This window comes from Oncorhynchus nerka, linkage group LG24 (genome assembly GCF_034236695.1).
Source record: "Oncorhynchus nerka isolate Pitt River linkage group LG24, Oner_Uvic_2.0, whole genome shotgun sequence".
Taxonomy (NCBI): domain Eukaryota; kingdom Metazoa; phylum Chordata; class Actinopteri; order Salmoniformes; family Salmonidae; genus Oncorhynchus; species Oncorhynchus nerka.
Genome location: NC_088419.1, coordinates 100205162 through 100229289, shown reverse-complemented (window position 1 = coordinate 100229289; position 24128 = coordinate 100205162). Strand labels below are relative to the sequence as shown.

The window sequence follows — 24128 nt, the reverse complement described above, 5'->3', positions numbered from 1 at the left end:
CGACACTAGAACCTTCAGATCCCAAACATGTTCATTAGTGCAAACCGTAGCAAAAACGTTTTGCAACGAGAACTAACATTTGTCATTGGATAAGTTCTAGTCAGTCCCTTACCTTTGGTTCCTCGTCAATATGGGGCACATTTTACACTTTTCAAGGGGGTGTCGGGTATTTTTGGTATCCACCTCTGTCTTCTAGATCAATGATCACTTTCCCTCTCCTTCCTCAGCCTCTTAAAAAGATGGTGGACAGAATCCGCAAGTTCCAGGTCCTCAACGATGAGATCTTTGCCATCCTGAACAAGTACCTGAAGTCAGGCGATGGCGAGAACATGCCAGTGGAGCACGTCCGGTGTTTCCAGCCTCCTATCCACCAATCACTGGCCAGCAACTGAGATTGACCGGTGCACGTTTCAATATAGTACCATCCCATGTCAGACTAGACACAAAGGATGTGTCTGAAATGGCACCCTATGCCCTATATAGGACACTACTTTATATAAACGGCACTACATAGGGAATAGGGTGCCTTTTGGAACGTAAACCCATCAGACTAGACACACAATATTCCTTAATCTGCTTCTTCCACCTTTTTAGGTTTTAAAGCAGCAGTGAGACTAAAGCCTTGTTCACACTTAATGCCTTATAATGCTCAAACTAGATGTGTGTTCAGACTGCTGACGTGGCTACGCTGGTTGTCATAGTAACAACAGGTGTGTGCTGATTGGTGGTGGTGAGTTTGACACCCCCTGCCTCGAAGGATGAGATGATCCAACTTTTCAAAAGGAGTCCTCTCTGGCTCGCCACAGCAGTCAACTAGCTAGCCGTTGGGCTTTCTGGCACAATCACTCATTCGTTTCTAAATAACACGCTAGTTAGTTACCACATGTTCTCGTCAAACTGTCAAGAGTAGCTAGCAAGCAACAAGATATGTTGGGGAAATAAATCAGATTTGACCGTTCAGGCAAGTCCCCTACAAATGTGGCTTGAAAGATCTGCTTCCGTGTGTGTTTTGGCTGTTCAGACGGCAGGAAGTAGATCACTTCTAACTGCCAGTGTGGCTGTTCAGACGGCAGGAAGCAGATCACTTCTAACTGCCAGTGTGAACAGGGCGTGAGGAAGCAGATCACTTCTAACTGCCAGTGTGAACAAGGCGTGAGGAAGCAGATCACTTCTAACTGCCAGTGTGAACAGGGCGTGAGGAAGCAGATCACTTCTAACTGCCAGTGTGAACAGGGCGTGAGGAAGCAGATCACTTCTAACTGCCAGTGTGAACAGGGCGTGAGGAAGCAGATCACTTCTAACTGCCAGTGTGAACAGGGCGTGAGGAAGCAGATCACTTCTAACTGCCAGTGTGAACAGGGCGTGAGGAAGCAGATCACTTCTAACTGCCAGTGTGAACAGGGCGTGAGGAAGCAGATCACTTCTAACTGCCAGTGTGAACAAGGCGTGAGGAAGCAGATCACTTCTAACTGCCAGTGTGAACAAGGCGTGAGGTCTAACTTCCCTGACAAACTGCTTGTACCTAATTGTGCCTTATGATCTTAATAGCCGTTTTCATTCTAAACTCGTCTGTTTTATGGAGCATTTAAAACTATCAAATGATTATTTAAGGGGGTTTGCGGTGGTGGGATGTAATTGGTGAACAGTAGCCTGTAGTCAATGAGAAGTAGTGTGATTCGTTAAACATCAGCAGCTTAAAGGAAACCAAGTTCTTACTTATAACCATTTATTCACTGTGCCTTTTTGGAATCATTTTTAATTCAATAAATATATAACAAATCTCTGCCTTGTTCTTGAGAACTTATTTTTTTATGCAAACAATACAACAACAAAAAGGTTAATGGTGATTTTCAGAACTCTTCCTTTCAAGTGTCATATTGACCAGACAAAGACCTGGGATCTCCACAGGGGTTGAATATTTTACCTAAATAAATCTGTGGATTTGTAGACACTCGGTGGCTGGTTAAACATTGACCGCTCTATGAAGCTCCGTCCACGCAGTCAGATATCCAGGGAAACAGAAGGGAAATACAATCAGTTGGTCCATCCATGGCACAGGTTTTCTTTTCTTTCCTAGAGTCGAGTGTCTCCAAACGTTCACACCAATGTTAATGGTCCTAGTCAGTAGAACTACACCAGACCGCCAGCTAGGTCCTCTAAGAGGCTGTCATATCACCGTTCCTCCGGGACAGACTGTCAAACGGCAGGCCCACCTCCTTCTCCTTCAGGTTCATGTCTGTGGAGTCATTGCGTAGCAGTTCGTAGCTGCCGTGTGTTGCCACTCCGTTAGCTGCCGGCCCGGGCCTCTCGTCCTTCCTGATGGACACCGCCAGCGTGGACAGGCTCACACTAAGGTCCTTAAAGGCATGGAGCAGAAAGATACCAACTATAATGGTCAGGAACCCACTCAGAGTCCCGATAACATCAGCAGTAGCCATGTGCTCCCACTCCTTGAAGAGGATGGCAGAGCAGGAGAGGACTGAGGTGGTGAAGAACACGTAGTAGATGGGTGTGACCAGGGAGGTGTTGAAGATATCCAGAGCCTTGTTCAGGTAGTTGATCTGAGTGGAGACGCAGGCCACCAGCCCGAGCAGTAACACCCAGGATAAAGGGTTCCACACCACGGACCTCCCAGCTATGGCCTCTTTGATGGCGATGCCCAACCCCTTCACACACGACACCGACAGAGCTCCTATCACAGAGCAGATGGTAATATACACCATGATGTTGGTCTGGCCGTGCCGAGGGCCCACCACCAAGATGAAGATGAGCGCTACGATGATGACGAAGGTGGCAAACACCAGGAAACCTGAGGAAGAGGAAGGATCATTAGAAACATAACGAAGGAGATGCTTTCATCCAAAGCGACTTAATCATGTGCATACACTTTTACAAATGAGTGGTCCCAGGAATCAAACCTACTACCCTGGCATGACAAGCACCATGCTCTACCAACTGAGCTACAAAAGACCACTTGTAAAGGGGATTAAAAGAGCAGTCCGGGATAAAGTTGATCATAAATCAAGTTGCAACATCCAGCATAGAAAAAGTAACATTCTAAAATATATATTAAATCAGACGGCACCAAATGTTCTGTAAACACCAGCCAGAGGCTTGTAGGAAGTCACAATATCCACTGCTACAGAATCGGTGTCTGAAGACAAACTTTAACCACAACATTCAGTTCTAATTCAGAGTAAATACCTAAACAGACACTATGGAGGTTGAATTCTTCCCACCACAACTAGTATGTATATACTCCTCCTCCTCTCCAATCCTTACATCTTATGGTTCCACAGGAAGAGGAAGTGATAGGGTAATGAACCATCATTTCTCCCTAAAGGGGATCTGACTTCAACCCCTCATTTGCCTAATCCACAGATATCCCCTCTAGCAATCCTGTGACTTCCTCCCATCCATCTGGTTCCTACCGACAACCATTACCTTCTGGTGTAAAAACCAGTCTCTAGGACAGCAATGTTCCAAGTTTAACCCAGAATCCTCTGGTGTAAAAACCAGTCTCTAGGACAGCAATGTTCCATGTTTAACCCAGAATCCTCTGGTGTAAAAACTAGTCTCTAGGACAGCAATGTTCCATGTTGAACCCAGAATCCTCTGGTGTAAAAACCAGTCTCTAGGACAGCAATGTTCCAAGTTTAACCCAGAGTCCTCTGGTGTAAAAACCCGTCTCTAGGACAGCAATGTTCCAAGTTGAACCCAGAATCCTCTGGTGTAAAAACCAGTCTCTAGGACAATGTTCCATGTTGAACCCAGAATCCTCTGGTGTAAAAACCCGTCTCTAGGACAGCAATGTTCCATGTTGAACCCAGAATCCTCTGGTGTAAAAACCCGTCTCTAGGACAGCAATGTTCCATGTTGAACCCAGAATCCTCTGGTGTAAAAACCGTCTCTAGGACAGCAATGTTCCATGTTGAACCCAGAATCCTCTGGTGTAAAAACCCGTCTCTAGGACAGCAATGTTCCATGTTGAACCCAGAATCCAACAGCGATAAACAGGTCAGACGGTAAGAACAGCAGTACCTAAAACAGATAATTATAGACTAACAGCCGTATAAATATGGTACTCAAACATACATGGTCAACTACACAACCATGTGTATTATATATCACTGGTCAACTACACAACCATGTGTATTATATATCACTGGTCAACTACACAACCATGTGTATTATATATCACTGGTCAACTACACAACCATGTGTATTATATATCACTGGTCAACTACACAACCATGTGTATTATATATCACTGGTCAACTACACAACCATGTGTATTATATATCACTGGTCAACTACACAACCATGTGTATTATATATCACTGGTCAACTACACAACCATGTGTATTATATATCACTGGTCAACTACACAACCATGTGTATTATATATCACTCACCATGTTTATCATATCAATCCATAAGTCACTCAAATACAGGAAAATAATTACTCCCATTACAAAGGTTAAACCGAAGGACCTTGTTCTCTATCCCAAATGATCTCCTCCTGTCTGGTACCGACCTGGGAGGACCAGTTTCCCTCTCCTGTCTGGTACCGACCTGGGAGGACCAGTTTCCCTCTCCTGTCTGGTACCGACCTGGGTGGACCAGTTTACCTCTCCTGTCTGGTACTGACCTGGGTGGACCAGTTTCCCTCTACTGTCTGTCTGGTACCGACCTGGCTGTACCAGTTTCCATCTCCTGTCTGGTACCGACCTGGGTGGACCAGTTTCCCTCTCCTGTCTGGTACTGACCTGGGTGGACCAGTTTCCCTCTCCTGTCTGGTACCGACCTGGGTGGACCAGTTTCCCTCTCCTGTCTGGTACTGACCTGGCTGTACCAGTTTCCCTCTCCTGTCTGGTACCGACCTGACTGGACCAGTTTCCCTCTCCTGTCTGTCTGGTACCGACCTGGGTGGACCAGTTTCCCTCTCCTGTCTGGTACCGACCTGGCTGGACCAGTTTCCCTCTCCTGTCTGGTACCGACCTGGGTGGACCAGTTTACCTCTACTGTCTGTCTGGTACCGACCTGGCTGTACCAGTTTCCCTCTCCTGTCTGGTACCGACCTGGGTGGACCAGTTTCCCTCTCCTGTCTGGTACTGACCTGGGTGGACCAGTTTCCCTCTCCTGTCTGGTACCGACCTGGGTGGACCAGTTTCCCTCTCCTGTCTGGTACTGACCTGGCTGTACCAGTTTCCCTCTCCTGTCTGGTACCGACCTGACTGGACCAGTTTCCCTCTCCTGTCTGTCTGGTACCGACCTGGGTGGACCAGTTTCCCTCTCCTGTCTGGTACCGACCTGGCTGGACCAGTTTCCCTCTCCTGTCTGGTACCGACCTGGGTGGACCAGTTTCCCTCTCCTGTCTGGTACCGACCTGGGTGGACCAGTTTCCCTCTCCTGTCTGGTACTGACCTGGCTGTACCAGTTTCCCTCTCCTGTCTGGTACCGACCTGGGTGGACCAGTTTCCCTCTCCTGTCTGGTACTGACCTGGGTGGACCAGTTTCCCTCTCCTGTCTGTCTGGTACCGACCTGGGTGGACCAGTTTCCCTCTCCTGTCTGGTACTGACCTGGGTGGACCAGTTTCCCCTCTCCTGTCTGGTACCGACCTGGGTGGACCAGTTTCCCTCTCCTGTCTGTCTGGTACCGACCTGGGTGGACCAGTTTCCCTCTCCTGTCTGGTACCGACCTGACTGGACCAGTTTCCCTCTCCTGTCTGTCTGGTACCGACCTGGGTGGACCAGTTTCCCTCTCCTGTCTGGTACCGACCTGGCTGGACCAGTTTCCCTCTCCTGTCTGGTACTGACCTGGTTGGACCAGATTCCGTCTCCTGTCTGGTACTGACCTGGGTGGACCAGTTTCCATCTCCTGTCTGGTACTGACCTGGGTGGACCAGTTTCCCTCTACTGTCTGTCTGGTACCGACCTGGGTGGACCAGATTCCGTCTCCTGTCTGGTACTGACCTGGGTGGACCAGTTTCCCTCTCCTGTCTGGTACTGACCTGGGTGGACCAGTTTCCCTCTCCTGTCTGGTACCGACCTGGGTGGACCAGTTTCCCTCTACTGTCTGGTACTGACCTGGGTGGACCAGTTTCCCTCTCCTGTCTGGTACTGACCTGGCTGTACCAGTTTCCCTCTCCTGTCTGGTACCGACCTGGGTGGACCAGTTTCCCTCTCCTGTCTGGTACTGACCTGGCTGTACCAGTTTCCCTCTCCTGTCTGGTACCGACCTGGGTGGACCAGTTTCCCTCTCCTGTCTGGTACTGACCTGGCTGGACCAGTTTCCGAGCCATGTGGTCCAGACTGTTGATCTCTTCCTCCTGAGGGGCGTGGATCACCATGGTAGTAGAACCCAAGATACTGAGCAGACAGCCCAGCTTCCCGTGCAGGTTCAGACGCTCGGTCAGGAAGTACGAGGACAGCACCGCACTGCAACAACACACACACCGTTACATCATGGACACACAGCCCTGCAACAACACACACACCTTTACATCATGGACACACAGCCCTGCAACAACACACACACCTTTACATCATGGACACACAGCCCTGCAACAACACACACACCTTTACATCATGGACACACAGCCCTGCAACAACACACACACCTTTACATCATGGACACACAGCCCTGCAACAACACACACACCTTTACATCATGGACACACAACACACACACCTTTACATCATGGACACACAACACACACACCTTTACATCATGGACACACAACACACACACCTTTACATCATGGACACACAACACACACACCGTTACATCATGGACACACAGCCCTGCAACAACACACACACCTTTACATCATGGACACACAGCCCTGCAACAACACACACACCGTTACATCATGGACACACAGCCCTGCAACAACACACACACCTTTACATCATGGACACACAACACACACACCTTTACATCATGGACACACAACACACACACCGTTACATCATGGACACACAGCCCTGCAACAACACACACACATCATGGACACACAGCCCTGCAACAACACACACACCTTTCCATCACTGTTAGACCATATGGTCCAACCGGCCTAACTGACGAGCACACCTGATTCAACTGGTCAACTAATCATCAAAACCTGGAGTTGAATCAGGTTTGCCCGGGGTTACAATAACGTGTGCTGTTGGAGGTACTGGAGTTGGGCTGTTGGGGGACTGGAGTTGGGCTGTTGGGGGACTGGAGTTGGGCTGTTGGGGGACTGGAGTTGGGCTGTTGGGGGACTGGAGTTGGGCTGTTGGGGGACTGGAGTTGGGCTGTTGGGGGACTGGAGTTGGGCTGTTGGGGGACTGGAGTTGGGCTGTTGGAGTTGGGCTGTTGGGGGACTGGAGTTGGGCTGTTGGGGGACTGGAGTTGGGCTGTTGGGGGACTGGAGTTGGGCTGTTGGGGGACTGGAGTTGGGCTGTTGGAGGTACTGGAGTTGGGCTGTTGGAGGGACTGGAGTTGGGCTGTTGGGGGACTGGAGTTGGGCTGTTGGAGGTACTGGAGTTGGGCTGTTGGGGGACTGGAGTTGGGCTGTTGGGGGACTGGCGTTGGGCTGTTGGAGGTACTGGAGTTGGGCTGTTGGGGGACTGGAGTTGGGCTGTTGGAGGTACTGGAGTTGGGCTGTTGGAGGTACTGGAGTTGGGCTGTTGGAGGTACTGGAGTTGGGCTGTTGGAGGTACTGGAGTTGGGCTGTTGGGGTACTGGAGTTGGGCTGTTGGGGGACTGGAGTTGGGCTGTTGGGCGGAATTCTCTGGCAAATATTCCTGCAGTCAACATGACATGCACGCTCCCTCAAATCTTGAGACATGTAAAACTGCACATTGTAGAGTGGCCTTTTATTGTCCCCAGCACAAGGTGCACCTGTGTAATGATCATACTGTTTAATCAGCTTCTTCATTTTCCACACCTGTCAGGTGGATGGATTATCTGGGCAAATGGAGAAATGTTCACTAACAAGGGATGTGCACAACATTTGAGTGAAATAAGCTTTTTGTGCCTATGGAACATTTCTGGGATCTTTTATTTCAGCTCATGAAACATGGGAACAACACTTCACATGTTGTGTTTATATTTTGGTTTGGCGTGAAATGGATACAATGTCACTTGCCTACACACAATACTGCATAATGTCAAAATGGAATGATGTTTTTAGAAATGTTTACAAATTACAAAATGAAAGGCTGAAATGTCATGAGTCAATTCCTATTCAGTCCCTTTGTTAGAGCAAAGCCTCAATGAGTTCAGGAGTGAAAAGGCACAGAAGTTGCATGGACTCACTGTGCTCAATTTTCACCTAAAATGACATACCCAAATCTAACTGCCTGTTGCTCAGGACCTTGTAGTTACTCCACAATACTAAACTAATTGACTAATTGAGTGAAAAGGAAGCCTGTACAGAATAAAACATACATCCTGTTTGCAATAAGGCACTAAAGTAATACTGCAAAAAATGTGGTAAAGAAATGAACTTTATGTCCTGAATACAAAAGTGTTATGTTTGGGGGGAAATCCAACACAACACACCACTCTTCATATTGTCAAGCATGGTGGTGGCTGCAGTTGCACAGGGCAGGGTTGAGACCCAAGGCCCAGACCTAATGATGAGCTTGGAGGGTACTATGGTGTTGAATGCTGAGCTGTAGTCGATGAACAGCATTCTTACAGGGGTATTCCTCTTGTCCAGAGGGGACAGGGCAGTGCATCATCTGTGGATCTATTGGGGTGGCGTAGTCATTTAGTTCAGTTACCTTTTCTTTCTTGTGGACAGGAACAATGGTGGCCATCTTGAAGCATGTGGGGGACAGCAGACTGGGAGAGGGAGAAATGTTATATGTCTGTAAACACTACAGCCAAGTTTTGAGGGCCATTGTGGTATCGGCTTGAGGGGATATATGCACGGCTGTGACGACTGAAGAGAATTCTCTCGGGAGGTAATAGGATCGGCATTTGATTGTGAGGGATTCTAGGTCGGGTGAACAAAAGGACTTGAGTTCCTGTATGTCACAATCACAGTAGTTAATCATGAAACATATACACCACGACCTTTCTTCTTCCCGGAGAGTTCTATATTCCTGTCTGCTTGATAAACTGAGAACCCAGCTGGCTGTATGGACGAGGACAGTATATCCAGAGAGAGCCATGATTTTGTGAAACAAAGTATGTTGCAGTCCCTGATGTCTCTCTGGAAGGAGATCCTCGCCCTGAGCTTGTCTACTCTATTGTTCAGAGACTCAACATTAGATAGCAATAGACTCAGAAGAGGTGGACGGTGTGCATGCCTCCAGAGTCAGACTAGAAGTCCACTCCGGGTTATCTCTCCCAATACCTCTTCTCCACCGGCGGCATCGTGGAGCAGCCTCTGGGATAAGTTAAATGGCCTTGGGGGTACGAACAAAGGATCCAATTCTTGAAAGTGGTATTTCTGGTGGTAATGCGGGTGAGTTACCGCCGCTCTGATATCCAGCTGTATGTACGTTCTGAAATAACACAAACTAAGTTGCTGTCTGTCAACACCGTCTTCATCACCTCTGCCTGTCCATACTGATAGTGGCTAATATTTAACGTGATACAAATAGGAAACAGAAAGTTAGGGCTGGGAGATACGGCATAAAAATCCATTCATATTTTGGGTATTGAAAAGCATAACGTCGGTATTTCGAAATACCCCGGTATATCACCCAAGCCTAATAGTAATGGAAAAATACTCATCACAAAACTGTCCAAGTTCAACCTTTCACCCGATGCCTTGAGATGGATGAAATCATACCTTGGAGGCAGAACCCAGTGTGTCAGAGTGATCAATGAGCTGTCGCCCACTCTTAGCTATGATGTGGGCGTGCCCCAAGGGTCAATACTGGGGCCCCTCCTGTTCACCCTGTACATTAATGATCTACCTTCTGTCTGTAGTTCAGACCTACCTGACCAGCACACTGAGGGCCCCCAGAGGGGTGACCTACCTGACCAGCACACTGAGGGCCCCCAGAGGGGTGACCTACCTGACCAGCACACTGAGGGCCCCCAGAGGGGTGACCTACCTGACCAGCACACTAAGGGCCCCCAGAGGGGTGACCTACCTGACCAGCACACTGAGGGCCCCCAGAGGGGTGACGAGAGTAGCAGGAGCGAAGGCGTAAGCCGCAAAGTTCGCCCCTTCTCCAGCCGCCACTGTGAAAACACAGATATATCAACCCCACATACGAAGGTGAACAGAAATACATCTAGTAAAACAAAACCACAGAAAACAAGATGGAAACTGTGAACTGAAACAGGTCATCTTAGTGTAGAAATGTTCACTTACTTGATAATAAGCCAGCCCACCAGAGCCATTCTTTAAGATATGTGTGTCCGCCCTGGCCTAAACAGAAAAACAACAGAACTATATTACTATTCAAATGCTACCAGGGTTGCACCATATCAGTGGACTGTCTAGGGTGTTATGGTAACTACCAGGGTTACATGCTCTGATGTCGTCACGCTGAAGGTTTGGCCACAGTGAACTTTGACCCTGTATGACACTAGCTGCATCTTTATCTGGTCTGTGTCCCAAAGGGCACCACTTCCTATGAGCCCTGGTCTAAAGTAGTGCACTACATAGGGAATAGGGTACCATAGGGCTCTGGTCTAAAGTAGTGCACTACATAGGGAATAGGGTACCATAGGGCTCTACATAGGGAATAGGGTACCATAGGGCTCTGGTCTAAAGTAGTGCACTACATAGGGAATAGGGTACCATAGGGCTCTGGTCTAAAGTAGTGCACTACATAGGGAATAGGGTACCATAGGGCTCTGGTCTAAAGTAGTGCACTACATAGGGAATAGGGTACCATAGGGCTCTTGTCTAAAGTAGTGCACTACATAGGGAATAGGGTACCATAGGGCTCTGGTCTAAAGTAGTGCACTACATAGGGAACCATAGGGCTCTGGTCTAAAGTAGTGCACTACATAGGGAATAGGGTACCATAGGGCTCTGGTCTGAAGTAGTGCACTACATAGGGAATAGGGTACCATAGGGCTCTGGTCTAAAGTAGTGCACTACATAGGGAATAGGGTACCATAGGGCCCTTGTCTAAAGTAGTGCACTACATAGGGAATAGGGTACCATAGGGCTCTGGTCTAAAAGTAGTGCACTACATAGGGAATAAGGTACCATAGGGCTCTGGTCTAAAGTAGTGCACTACATAGGGAATAGGGTACCATAGGGCACTACATAGGGAATAGGGTACCATAGGGCTCTGGTCTAAAGTAGTGCACTACATAGGGAATAGGGTACCATAGGGCTCTGGTCTAAAGTAGTGCACTACATAGGGAATAGGGTACCATAGGGCTCTGGTCTAAAGTAGTGCACTACATAGGGAATAGGGTACCATAGAGCTCTGGTCTAAAGTAGTGCACTACATAGGGAATAGGGTACCATAGAGCTCTGGTCTAAAGTAGTGCACTACATAGGGAACCATAGGGCTCTGGTCTAAAGTAGTGCACTACATAGGGAATAGGGTACCATTTGGGTGTTTATATAGAAGGTAGTGATCAAGTGTCAACTCAGCCTTCTGCATGCTTGTACCAGTCAGTTGCTTTCACATTCTAAGCTGGACTCGCAAGACAAGACAGGTTGTCAACAATTCAGATCACACCCAGTTAACCCCCCCCCCCCCCCCCCACACACACCTGTCAAACAGCATGGAAAGGGCTGGGTTTTAGTGTTAAAGTCCCTCTCGATGAGCGACTCAAAGTGTACACATTCAACCGAGCCACACGGCATACTGAGCTATAGCGCAAAGGGATTTTCCTGCCATTGAAATCCTTGGGCAGGCCGTTTGTCGAGTCCAAACTGTACAACACAAATGTAGAATAATTAGGGATTGTAAAATGACTAAACCCAGATATGAAGTATGGAGAGAAAATAATGGACCTATATAATGTTTCAGAATCTTTGAGAACTACCAATCACCAAAATAAAAGCTAGACACTCAGGGACATTTGAAAGTTGAGAATTATTATGTTTGCGCAAAAGAACATAGTATTAGCCATGGCAAAATGTACTTTATAACCGCAACATGTTCTCTCAGCTCCATGGCAAAATGTACTTTAAAACAGCAACATGTTCTCCCAGCTCCAGGTAGGCAAGTTGAGAACAAGTTCTCATTTACAACTGTGACCTGGCCAAGATAAAGCAAAGCAGTGTGACACAAACAACAACACAGAGTCACACATTGAATAAACAAACATACAGTCAATAACACAGTAGAAAAGGTCTATATACAGTGTGTGCAAATGTAGTAAGATAAGGGAGGTAAGGCAATAAATAGGCCATAGTGGCAAAATAATTACAATTTAGTATTAAACACTGGAGTGATAGATGATGAGTGTGCAAGTAGAGATACTGGGGTGCAAAGGAGCAAGATAAATCACAGTATGGGGATGAGGTAGTTGGATGGGCTATTTACAGATGGTCTATGTACAGGTGCAGTGATCTATGAGCTGCTCAAATATGAACGTACCCGCTTTCTCGAGCCCTGCCTCAAATGTACAAATTCAACCTAACGATATGCCATACAGAATGTCTCAGTGCCATACAGTATATCTCAGTGCCACACAGAGCTACATGTTACAGTATGTCTCAGTGCCACACAGAGCTACATGTTACAGTATGTCTCAGTGCCACACAGAGCTACATGTTACAGTATATCTCAGTGCCACAGAGCTACATGTTACAGTATGTCTCAGTGCCATACAGAGCTACATGTTACAGTATATCTCAGTGCCACAGAGCTACAGTATGTCTAAGTGCCACAGAGCTACATGTTACAGTATATCTCAGTGCCATACAGAGCTACATGTTACAGTATGTCTCAGTGCCATACAGAGCTACATGCTACAGTATGTCTAAGTGCCACAGAGCTACATGTTACAGTATGTCTCAGTGCCATACAGAGCTACATGTTACAGTATATCTCAGTGCCATACAGAGCTACATGCTACAGTATGTCTAAGTGCCACAGAGCTACATGTTACAGTATGTCTCAGTGCCATACAGAGCTACATGCTACAGTATATCTCAGTGCCATACAGAGCTACATGCTACAGTATGCCACAGAGCTACATGTTACAGTATATCTCAGTGCCATACAGAGCTACATGTTACAGTATATCTCAGTGCCATACAGAGCTACATGCTACAGTATGCCACAGAGCTACATGTTACAGTATGTCTAAGTGCCACAGAGCTACATGTTACAGTATGTCTAAGTGCCACAGAGCTACATGCTACAGTATATCTCAGTGCCACACAGAGCTACATGTTACAGTATGTCTAAGTGCCACAGAGCTACATGTTACAGTATGTCTCAGTGCCATACAGAGCTACATGTTACAGTATATCTCAGTGCCATACAGAGCTACATGCTACAGTATGCCACAGAGCTACATGTTACAGTATATCTCAGTGCCATACAGAGCTACATGCTACAATATGCCACAGAGCTACATGTTACAGTATGTCTCAGTGCCACAGAGCTACATGTTACAGTATGTCTAAGTGCCACAGAGCTACATGTTACAGAGCTACATGCTACAGTATATCTCAGTGCCATACAGAGCTACATGTTACAGTATGTCTAAGTGCCACAGAGCTACATGTTACAGTATGTCTAAGTGCCACAGAGCTACATGTTACAGTACATCTCAGTGCCACAGAGCTACATGTTACAGTATGTCTAAGTGCCACAGAGCTACATGTTACAGTATGTCTAAGTGCCACAGAGCTACATGTTACAGTATGTCTCAGTGCCATACAGAGCTACATGTTACAGTATATCTCAGTGCCATACAGAGCTACATGCTACAGTATGCCACAGAGCTACATGTTACATTATATCTCAGTGCCATACAGAGCTACATGCTACAATATGCCACAGAGCTACATGTTACAGTATGTCTCAGTGCCACAGAGCTACATGCTACAGTATATCTCAGTGCCATACAGAGCTACATGTTACAGTATGTCTCAGTGCCATACAGAGCTACATGCTACAGTATGTCTAAGTGCCACAGAGCTACATGTTACAGTATGTCTGTGCCATACAGAGCTACATGTTACAGTATATCTCAGTGCCATACAGAGCTACATGCTACAGTATGTCTAAGTGCCACAGAGCTACATGTTACAGTATGTCTCAGTGCCATACAGAGCTACATGCTACAGTATATCTCAGTGCCATACAGAGCTACATGCTACAGTATGCCACAGAGCTACATGTTACAGTATATCTCAGTGCCATACAGAGCTACATGCTACAGTATGCCACAGAGCTACATGTTACAGTATGTCTAAGTGCCACAGAGCTACATGCTACAGTATATCTCAGTGCCACACAGAGCTACATGTTACAGTATGTCTAAGTGCCACAGAGCTACATGTTACAGTATGTCTAAGTGCCACAGAGCTACATGTTACAGTATGTCTCAGTGCCATACAGAGCTACATGTTACAGTATATCTCAGTGCCATACAGAGCTACATGCTACAGTATGCCACAGAGCTACATGTTACAGTATATCTCAGTGCCATACAGAGCTACATGCTACAATATGCCACAGAGCTACATGTTACAGTATGTCTCAGTGCCACAGAGCTACATGCTACAGTATATCTCAGTGCCATACAGAGCTACATGTTACAGTATGTCTAAGTGCCACAGAGCTACATGTTACAGTATATCTCAGTGCCACAGAGCTACATGCTACAGTATATCTCAGTGCCATACAGAGCTACATGTTACAGTATGTCTAAGTGCCACAGAGCTACATGTTACAGTATGTCTAAGTGCCACAGAGCTACATGTTACAGTATATCTCAGTGCCACAGAGCTACATGTTACAGTATGTCTAAGTGCCACAGAGCTACATGTTACAGTATGTCTAAGTGCCACAGAGCTACATGTTACAGTATGTCTAAGTGCCACAGAGCTACATGTTACTGTATATCTCAGTGCCATACAGAGCTACATGTTACAGTATATCTCAGTGCCATACAGAGCTACATGTTACAGTATGTCTAAGTGCCACAGAGCTACATGTTACAGTATGTCTAAGTGCCACAGAGCTACATGCTACAGTATATCTCAGTGCCATACAGAGCTACATGTTACAGTATGTCTAAGTGCCACAGAGCTACATGCTACAGTATATCTCAGTGCCATACAGAGCTACATGCTACAGTATATCTCAGTGCCATACAGAGCTACATGTTACAGTATGTCTAAGTGCCACAGAGCTACATGTTACAGTATATCTCAGTGCCATACAGAGCTACATGCTACAGTATATCTCAGTGCCATACAGAGCTACATGTTACAGTATATCTCAGTGCCACAGAGCTACATGTTACAGTATGTCTAAGTGCCACAGAGCTACATGTTACAGTATATCTCAGTGCCACAGAGCTACATGTTACAGTATGTCTAAGTGCCACAGAGCTACATGCTACAGTATGCCACAGAGCTACATGTTACAGTATGTCTAAGTGCCACAGAGCTACATGCTACAGTATGCCACAGAGCTACATGCTACAGTATATCTAATTTATTTTATTTTATTTATTTAACCAGGTAGGCAAGTTGAGAACAAGTTCTCATTTACAATTGCGACCTGGCCAAAATAAAGCAAAGCAGTTTGACACATACAACGACACAGAGTTACACATGGAGTAAAACAAACATACAGTCAATAATACAGTATAAACAAGTCTATATACAATGTGAGCAAATGAGGTGAGAAGGGAGGTAAAGGCAAAAAAGGCCATGGTGGCAAAGTAAATACAATATAGTAAGTAAAACACTGGAATGGTAGTTTTGCAATGGAAGAATGTGCAAAGTAGAAATAAAAATAATGGGGTGCAAAGGAGCAAAATAAATAAAATACAGTAGGGAAAGAGGTAGTTGTTTGGGCTAAATTATAGGTGGGCTATGTACAGGTGCAGTAATCTGTGAGCTGCTCTGACAGTTGGTGCTTAAAGCTAGTGAGGGAGATAAGTGTTTCCAGTTTCAGAGATTTTTGTAGTTCGTTCCAGTCATTGGCAGCAGAGAACTGGAAGGAGAGGCGGCCAAAGAAAGAATTGGTTTTGGGGGTGACTAGAGAGATATACCTGCTGGAGCGTGTGCTACAGGTGGGAGATGCAATGGTGACCAGCGAGCTGAGATAAGGGGGGACTTTACCTAGTAGGGTCTTGTAGATGACATGGAGCCAGTGGGTTTGGCGACGAGTATGAAGCGAGGGCCAGCCAACGAGAGCGTACAGGTCGCAATGGTGGGTAGTATATGGGGCTTTGGTGACAAAACGGATTGCACTGTGATAGACTGCATCCAATTTGTTGAGTAGGGTATTGGAGGCTATTTTGTAAATGACATCGCCAAAGTCGAGGATTGGTAGGATGGTCAATTTTACAAGGGTATGTTTGGCAGCATGAGTGAAGGATGCTTTGTTGCGAAATAGGAAGCCAAATTTAACTTTGGATTGGAGATGTTTGATATGGGTCTGGAAGGAGAGTTTACAGTCTATCCAGACACCCAGGTATTTGTAGTTGTCCACGTATTCTAAGTCAGAACCGTCCTGAGTAGTGATGCTGGACAGGCGGGTAGGTGCAGGTAGCGATCGGTTGAAGAGCATGCATTTAGTTTTACTTGTATTTAAGAGCAATTGGAGGCCACGGAAGGAGAGTTGTATGGCATTGAAGCTTGCCTGGAGGGTTGTTAACACAGTGTCCAAAGAAGGGCCGGAAGTATACAGAATGGTGTCGTCTGCGTAGAAGTGTATCAGAGACTCACCAGCAGCAAGAGCGACCTCAATGATGTATATTGAAGCCAGCATTTAATTCAAGCGCGCCTCCCATTCTCCACTGGAGTGCAGAGGCTATAGTCAACAGAAGGTTGGCTATAGTCAACAGAAGGTTGGCTATAGTCAACAGAAGGTTGGCTATAGTCAACAGAAGGTTGGCTATAGTCAACAGAAGGTTGGCTATCAGGCCGTCGTCCACCACTTCACAATGTTTACCTTCCTTCAAAGTAGCCATAGCAATGTGGAGGCAGTTATTTCAGAAACATTTCCTCATGCCATTCACCAGAATTTCTCTCCTGTTCTATTGGTTGTCATATCATCTTTCTTTCATTGTCCAGAAGACAAAAAGCACAACCCTAGTCATATTATACTGAACAAAAATATAAACGCAACATGTGAAGTGTTGGTCCCATGTTCAAGAGCTGAAATAAAAGATCCCAGAAATGTTTAATACCAATTGTGCGCACACATTCCCTGTTAGTGAGCATTTCTCCTTTTTCCAAGATAATCCATCCACCTGGCAGTTGTGGCATATTAAGAAACTGCATGATCATTACACAGGTGCACCTTGTGCTGGGGGGGCAATAAAAGGCCACTCCAAAATGTGCAGTTTTGTCACACAACACAATTCCACAGACGTCTCAAGTTTTGAGGGAGTGGGCAAATCTGACTGCAGGAATGTCCACCAGAGCTGTTGCTAGAAAATGTAATGTTAATTTCTCTACCATAAGCCGCCTCCAATGTCATTTTAGAGAATTTGGCAGTACGTCCAACCGGTCTTACAATCCGAGACCAGCCAACCACGCCATTCCAGAAATCTGTTTTGTCTGCAGACCACGTGTAAACCACGCCATTCCAGACCAGACCTCCAGCTGATCTGTTTTCTTCCACCAGGACCTGACGGGGGTTTGTCTGATGATGAAACGTTTGAGACCAGCCACCCGGACAGCTGATGAAACTGTGGGTTTGTCTGAGACCAGCCACCCGGACAGCTGATGAAACTGTGGGTTGGTCTGATACCAGCCACCTGGACAGCTGATGAAACTGTGGGTTTGTCTGAGACCAGCCACCCAGACAGCTGATGAAACTGTGGGTTCGTCTGGGACCAGCCACCCAGACAGCTGATGAAACTGTGGGTTTGTCTGAGACCAGCCACCTGACTGTGGGTTTGTCTGAGACCAGCTGATGAAACTGTGGGTTTGTCTGAGACCAGCCACCTCAGATGAGACCAGCCAGCCACAGACAGCTGATGAAACTGTGGGTTTGTCAGCTGAGACCAGCCACCCAGACAGCTGATGAAACTGTGGGTTTGTCTGAGACCAGCCAAACCTGAGACCAGCCACCTGGACAGCTGATGAAACTGTGGGGCTGTCTGAGACCAGCCACCCGACAGCTGATGAAACTGTGGGTTTGTCTGAGACCAGCCACCTGGACAGCTGATGAAACTGTGGGTTTGTCTGCCAGCCACCCAGACAGCTGATGAAACTGTGGGTTTGTCTGAGACCAGCCACCCGGACAGCTGATGAAACTGGGGCCACCTTTGTCGAGACCAGCCACCCAGACAGCTGATGAAACTGTGGGTTTGTCTGAGACCAGCCACCTGTGGGTTTGTCTGGACAGCTGATGAAACTGTGGGTTTGTTTGATGAAACTGTGGGTTTGTCTGAGACCAGCCACCCGGACAGCTGATGAAACTGTGGGTTTGTCTGAGACCAGCCACCCAGACAGCTGATGAAACTGTGGGTTTGTCTGAGACCAGCCACCCAGATGAAACTGGGGTTTGTCTGCCAGCCACCCGGACAGATGAAACTGTGGACCAGTTGAGACCAGCCACCCACAGCTGTCTGAGACCAGCCACCCAGACAGACAGACCAGCCACCCAGACAGCTGATGAAACTGGGGGTTTGTACGCTGGAGAACTGTTCTCTTCACAGGTGAATCCCGGTTTCAACTGTACCGGGCAGATGGCAGACAGTATGGCGTTATGTGGGCGAGCGCTTTGGTGGCAGTGGGGTTATGATATGGACAGGCATAAGCTACGGACAACGAACACAATTGCATTTTATCGACGGCAATTTGAATGCACAGAGATATCGTGACGAGATCCTGTGGCCCATTGTCTGTTAAGGGAATTTTTTATCAATGATGACTAATTATGTATACATTTCAATCAGGACTGACTAATCCGAATACTATTATGTTACTGTATATGTACTAATCAGAATACTATTCTGTATATGTATGAGTTTTCTTTCTTGATCCCAGTTCTGAAAATAATGTGTGTGTGAATGTGGTCAAAAGTTAGAACAATGACTGTCTGTTCCTTGGTACAAATCTTCAGACTGCTATTTGTAAGTCGCTCTGGATAAGAGCGTCTGCTAAATGACTTAAATGTAAATGTAAATGAATGCTTATCTGCACGGGAAGGCCTTGAGTCGTAAATTATATTAAATTGGTAGGGAGGCGGATGTGGGAAGGCTGGAGATACAGCCTTTGTACTGGAACGGAGATGGCACGGATTGGGGCTGGAACTAAGGACGTCATTTTCAGTTTATAACCTGTGGTAAACCTGTATTGTGGCAGTACTCTCGTGAATAAACTCTGCTGTATGATTTTAAAACTGGGCTCTGTCTATCATTATAGAATAAGGGAATTACAAATCCTTATGAATTGACAGAGTGTTTAATTTGAATTGGGTATTAAAACATGGAGCTATTTAATTCCTTTAACATTGTCGTGCCATTCATCCTCCACCATCACCTCGTGTTTCAGCATGATAATGCACGGTACCATGCCGCAAGGATCTGAACACAATTCCTGAAAGGTGAAAATGTCCGAGTTCTTCCATGGCCTGCATACTCAGACATGTCACCCATTGAGCATGTTTGGGATGCTCTGGATCGACGTGTACGACAACGTATTCCAGTTTCCCGCCACAATCAACAGCCTGATCAACTCAACGTGAAGGAGACGTGTCATGCTGCATGAGGCAAATGGTGTTCATTTACTGACTGGTTTTCTGAATGGGAGGTGTGCTTTAATTACAAGTTGAGAAATAAAAATATATATTTGTAATCGTGGCCATCAAAACAGTTAACACGCGTTTGCATTTAGAATTGTTATTTGTTGCGCAATGACTGGCCTTACCAATGACTGGCCTTACCAATGACTGGCCCTACCAATGACTGGCCCTACCAATGACTGGCCCTACCAATGACTGGCCCTACCAATGACTGGCCTTACCAATGACTGGCCTTACCAATGACTGGCCTTACCAATGACTGGCCCTACCAATGACTGGCCTTACCAATGACTGGCCTTACCAATGACTGGCCTTACCAATGACTGGCCTTACCAATGACTGGCCTTACCAATGACTGGCCTTACCAATGACTGGCCTTACCAATGACTGGCCTTACCAATGACTGGCCTTACCAATGACTGGCCTTACCAATGACTGAGCTCCTACCAATGACTGGCCTTACCAATGACTCTACTTACCAATGACTGGGTTTACTGGGCTTAATGACTGGGCTTACCAATGACTGGCCCTACCAATGACTCTACTTACCAATGACTGGGTTGACCAATGACTGGCCCTACCGATGACTGGCCCTACCAATGACTGGCCCTACCAATGACTGGCCCTACCAATGACTGGCTCTACCAATGACTGGCCCTACCAATGACTGGCCTTACCAATGACTCTACCAATGACTACCAATGACTGGCCTTACCAATGACTGGCCTTACCAATGACAATGACTGGCCCTACCAATGACTGGCCTTACCAATGACTGGCCCAATGACTGGCAATGACTCTACTGGACTTACCAATGACTGGCCTTACCAATGACTGGACTGGCCTTACCAATGACCAATGACTGGCCCTACCAATGACTGGCCTTACCAATGACTGGGCCCTACCAATGACTGGCCCTACCAATGACCAATGACTGGGTTGACCAATGACTGGGTTGACCAATGACTGGCCTTACCAATGGCTGGGCTTACCGATGGCTGGGCTTACCGATGACTGGCCTTACCGATGACTGGCCTTACCGATGACTGGCCTTACCAATGACTGGCCTTACCAATGACTGAGCTCCTACCAATGACTGGCCTTACCAATGACTCTACTTACCAATGACTGGGTTTACCAATGACTGGGCTTACCAATGACTGGCCTTACCAATGACTGGCCTTACCAATGACTGGCCTTACCAATGACTGGCCCTACCAATGACTGGACTTACCAATGACTGGACTTACCAATGACTGGCCTTACCAATGACTCTACTTACCAATGACTGGCCTTACCAATGACTGGCCCTACCAATGACTGGCCCTACCAATGACTGGCCTTACCAATGACTCTACTTACCAATGACTGGCCCTACCAATGACTGGCCCTACCAATGACTGGGTTTACCAATGACTGGGTTGACCAATGACTGGGTTGACCAATGACTGGCCTTACCAATGGCTGGGCTTACCGATGGCTGGGCTTACCGATGACTGGCCTTACCGATGACTGGCCTTACCAATGACTGGCCTTACCAATGACTGGCCTTACCAATGACTGGCCTTACCAATGACTGGCCTTACCAAAGCACATTTCACTCCAGTACCAGCTTTTTGAGGAGCTGCTCTCGCATTGTCTGACAGATGATAGGCTATTCCGCTCATCAAACTAGGCTCTGTATGCGCGTGATAAGTGAGATACATGACTATCGAGAACACACACACGCAGCAATTTAATTCAACTAAATTATGCAAATTAATGTATTTTAACCATTTCACTGATTAATGGTCAACTTTCCTAGACTGAACACAAAAACACTACCTGCTCTGCACTGTCCCTTCCTGGCCAGGCGGAGTAGTCCTTTCTTCTTGAGGAGGAAGCTTCCTCCTATGAAGAGGCTGGAGCTGATGGCTAGTCCCAGGCCGATGTAGAAATCATACTTCCCTCTGTCCTGGCCCATGGCGACGCTGGATGAGTTGTTCGTACTGTCTGTTACATTGACCACCACACACAGCAGTTCCTGACCAGCTGAGCACTTGTCACCAACCCAAGTACCTTTAGTAAGCAAAACAAGACTCATACATCAATGTACCTAGGAACTCAATATACATCAAGTTTACAACTGTTAATGTTAGTAATTAAATTGTCAAATCAGAGTCCTCCCAGGTAGGCTACCTGGCCATCTCCCAGTTAGGCTACCTGGCCATCTCCCAGTTAGGCTACCTGGCCATTTCCCAGGTAGGCTACCTGACCATTTCCCAGTTAGGCTACCTGGCCATTTCCCAGGTAGGCTACCTGACCATTTCCCAGTTAGGCTACCTGGCCATTTCCCAATTAGGCTACCTGGCCATTTCCCAATTAGGCTACCTGACCATTTCCCAATTAGGCTACCTGACCATTTCCCAATTAGGCTACCTGACCATTTCCCAATTAGGCTACCTGACCATTTCCCAATTAGGCTACCTGACCATTTCCCAATTAGGCTACCTGGCCATTTCCCAATTAGGCTACCTGGCTATTTCTCAATTAGGCTACCTGACCATTTCCCAATTAGGCTAGTTGGTTGGTTCCATTATAGAAATGGCACATTGACTATCTGTGTGCAAAGACTATGTGGATCAATCCAATCTGCCACTTCCGCAACATGTACTCATGAATATTCAATGAGTCAAGAATTATGGAAGTGATTTAGATTGCAGAAATTCCGCATTCAAGACAACTCGGAACTATGACCTTTCAGACTTTTAAACTCGTAGAATGATAAGCTCCGAGTTCCTCACTGGTAAAGAAGGCTTCCTGCATCCCGGTCCAACTCTCATACCACTGGGCTACCTGCCTCCCGGTCCAACTCTCTAACCACTAGGCTACCTGCCTCCCAGTCCAACTCTCTAACCACTAGGCTACCTGCCTCCCGGTCCAACTCTCTAACCACTAGGCTACCTGCCTCCCGGTCCAACTCTCTAACCACTAACCTGCCTCCCGGTCCACTCTCTAACCACTAGGCTACCTGCCTCCCGGTCCAACTCTCTAACCACTGGCTACCTGCCTCCCGGTCCAACCTGGGCTTCTGCCTCCCGGTCCAACTCTCTAACCACTAGGCTACCTGCCTCCCGGTCCAACTCTCTAACCACTAGGCTACCTGCCTCCCGGTCCAACTCTCTAACCACTAGGCTACCTGCCTCCCGGTCCAACTCTCTAACCACTAGGTTACCTGCCTCCCGGTCCAACTCTAACCACTGGGCTTCCTGCCTCCCAGTCCAACTCTCATACCACTAGGCTACCTGCCTCCCGGTCCAACTCTCTAACCACTAGGAACCTGCCTCCCGGTCCAACTCTCATACCACTAGGCTACCTGCCTCCCGGTCCTACTCTCTAACCACTAGGCTACCTGCCTCCCAATATGTATATACTGTACTCTATACCATCTACTGCATCTTGCCTATGCCGCACGGCCATCACTCATTCATATATCTTTATGTACATATTCTTATTCATTCCTTTACACTTGTGTGTATAAGGTAGTTGTTGTGGAATTGTTAGGTTAGATTACTCGTTGGTTATTGCTGCATTGTCGGAACTAGAAGCACATGCATTTCGCTAGTGACAACACTTTGACTAGTAACTCATTAACTAACTAACGTTAACATATCTAACTTGTAATTTTATTGAGCTAAAGCTTAATCCTTCTTGTCTACCTCAGAACGACACTAGCTAGATTTTTAGCATAAGGCTAATCCGTTGACAACTGTACCAGCTACTGAGCTAGTTTAGCAAACTGACATTATTTGTAAACGTGCCCAAATAACTAAACGTTAGCAAGCTAGCTGACTGGCATGCTATCGTAAACATTAATATCCTCGGTATGTTTCCATACGAAATACCTGGCAAAAAAAGATCCCTTGTTTGACCAATAAGACGTTGGTAATTTGCTAACTATATATTAATCACATCGTTAGCTAGATCTCTTCACATTTTGTTACGACCCAACTTGACAGCAAGGTTGACGCAACCACACGGGTCGTTACTAGTGATGGGACGATTGATACCGATGCGGTTTCCAAAGCACCAGCTACCAAAGGCAGTTCCGGTACGCTCTGACGCATTACTTATCCGACACGACGTATGGACGTTCCTTTCAAAATAACATTACCACGTGATTAACGACGTCCAGAGCTGCTGCTGTTCTTCTTCTTTGGTAGAATGCCGTTCGCAACAATGATATGTGCATTCCGCCACCTACTGTA

The 24128-nt window shown here is 46.8% G+C and overlaps 2 protein-coding genes across 6 annotated transcripts in view; one reads left to right on the top strand and one right to left on the bottom strand.

Moving 5' to 3' along the window:
* LOC115121238 (cytoplasmic FMR1-interacting protein 1 homolog) overlaps positions 1-1783 on the top strand; it is a 123010-nt gene extending 121227 nt beyond the window's left edge. For all 4 annotated transcript variants that reach the window (XM_065009396.1, XM_065009398.1, XM_065009397.1 and 1 more), the window contains one exon: positions 228-1783. In XM_065009396.1, coding sequence (XP_064865468.1) covers positions 228-392 — 165 coding nt within the window. In that variant the 3' untranslated portion in view covers positions 393-1783. The remainder of the gene's footprint in view (positions 1-227) is intronic.
* LOC115125934 (magnesium transporter NIPA2-like) lies at positions 1737-23972 on the bottom strand. Of its 2 annotated transcripts, XM_065009401.1 has the most exons (6): positions 23766-23972; positions 21706-21939; positions 10329-10385; positions 10105-10195; positions 6281-6441; positions 1737-2809 (listed from the first exon to the last, which is right to left on the bottom strand). In XM_065009401.1, exons 2-6 carry the CDS (start codon positions 21842-21844, stop codon positions 2157-2159), a joined length of 1101 nt encoding a protein of 366 aa, XP_064865473.1. In that variant the 5' UTR covers positions 21845-21939; positions 23766-23972; the 3' UTR covers positions 1737-2156. The 2 variants fall into 2 exon arrangements, with proteins under 2 accessions (XP_064865473.1, XP_064865474.1); XM_065009402.1 differs by lacking the exons at positions 6281-6441; positions 10105-10195; positions 10329-10385; positions 21706-21939; positions 23766-23972 and adding an exon at positions 4964-6271 and having other exon boundaries at positions 2722-2809.
* Positions 23973-24128: the final 156 nt, after the last annotated feature.

Bases quoted from the DNA above. Each gene is read 5' to 3' on its own strand.
- LOC115125934 (XM_065009401.1), bottom strand. From the start codon at position 21,844: ATGGGCCAGGACAGAGGGAAGTATGATTTCTACATCGGCCTGGGACTA. The intron at 10,196-10,328 runs GTAAGTGAACAT...GTGTTTTCACAG, and splicing joins GTGGGCTGGCTTATTATCAA to TGGCGGCTGGAGAAGGGGCG. The intron at 6,442-10,104 runs GTAGGTCACCCC...GTGTTGTTGCAG, and splicing joins GCCCTCAGTGTGCTGGTCAG to TGCGGTGCTGTCCTCGTACT.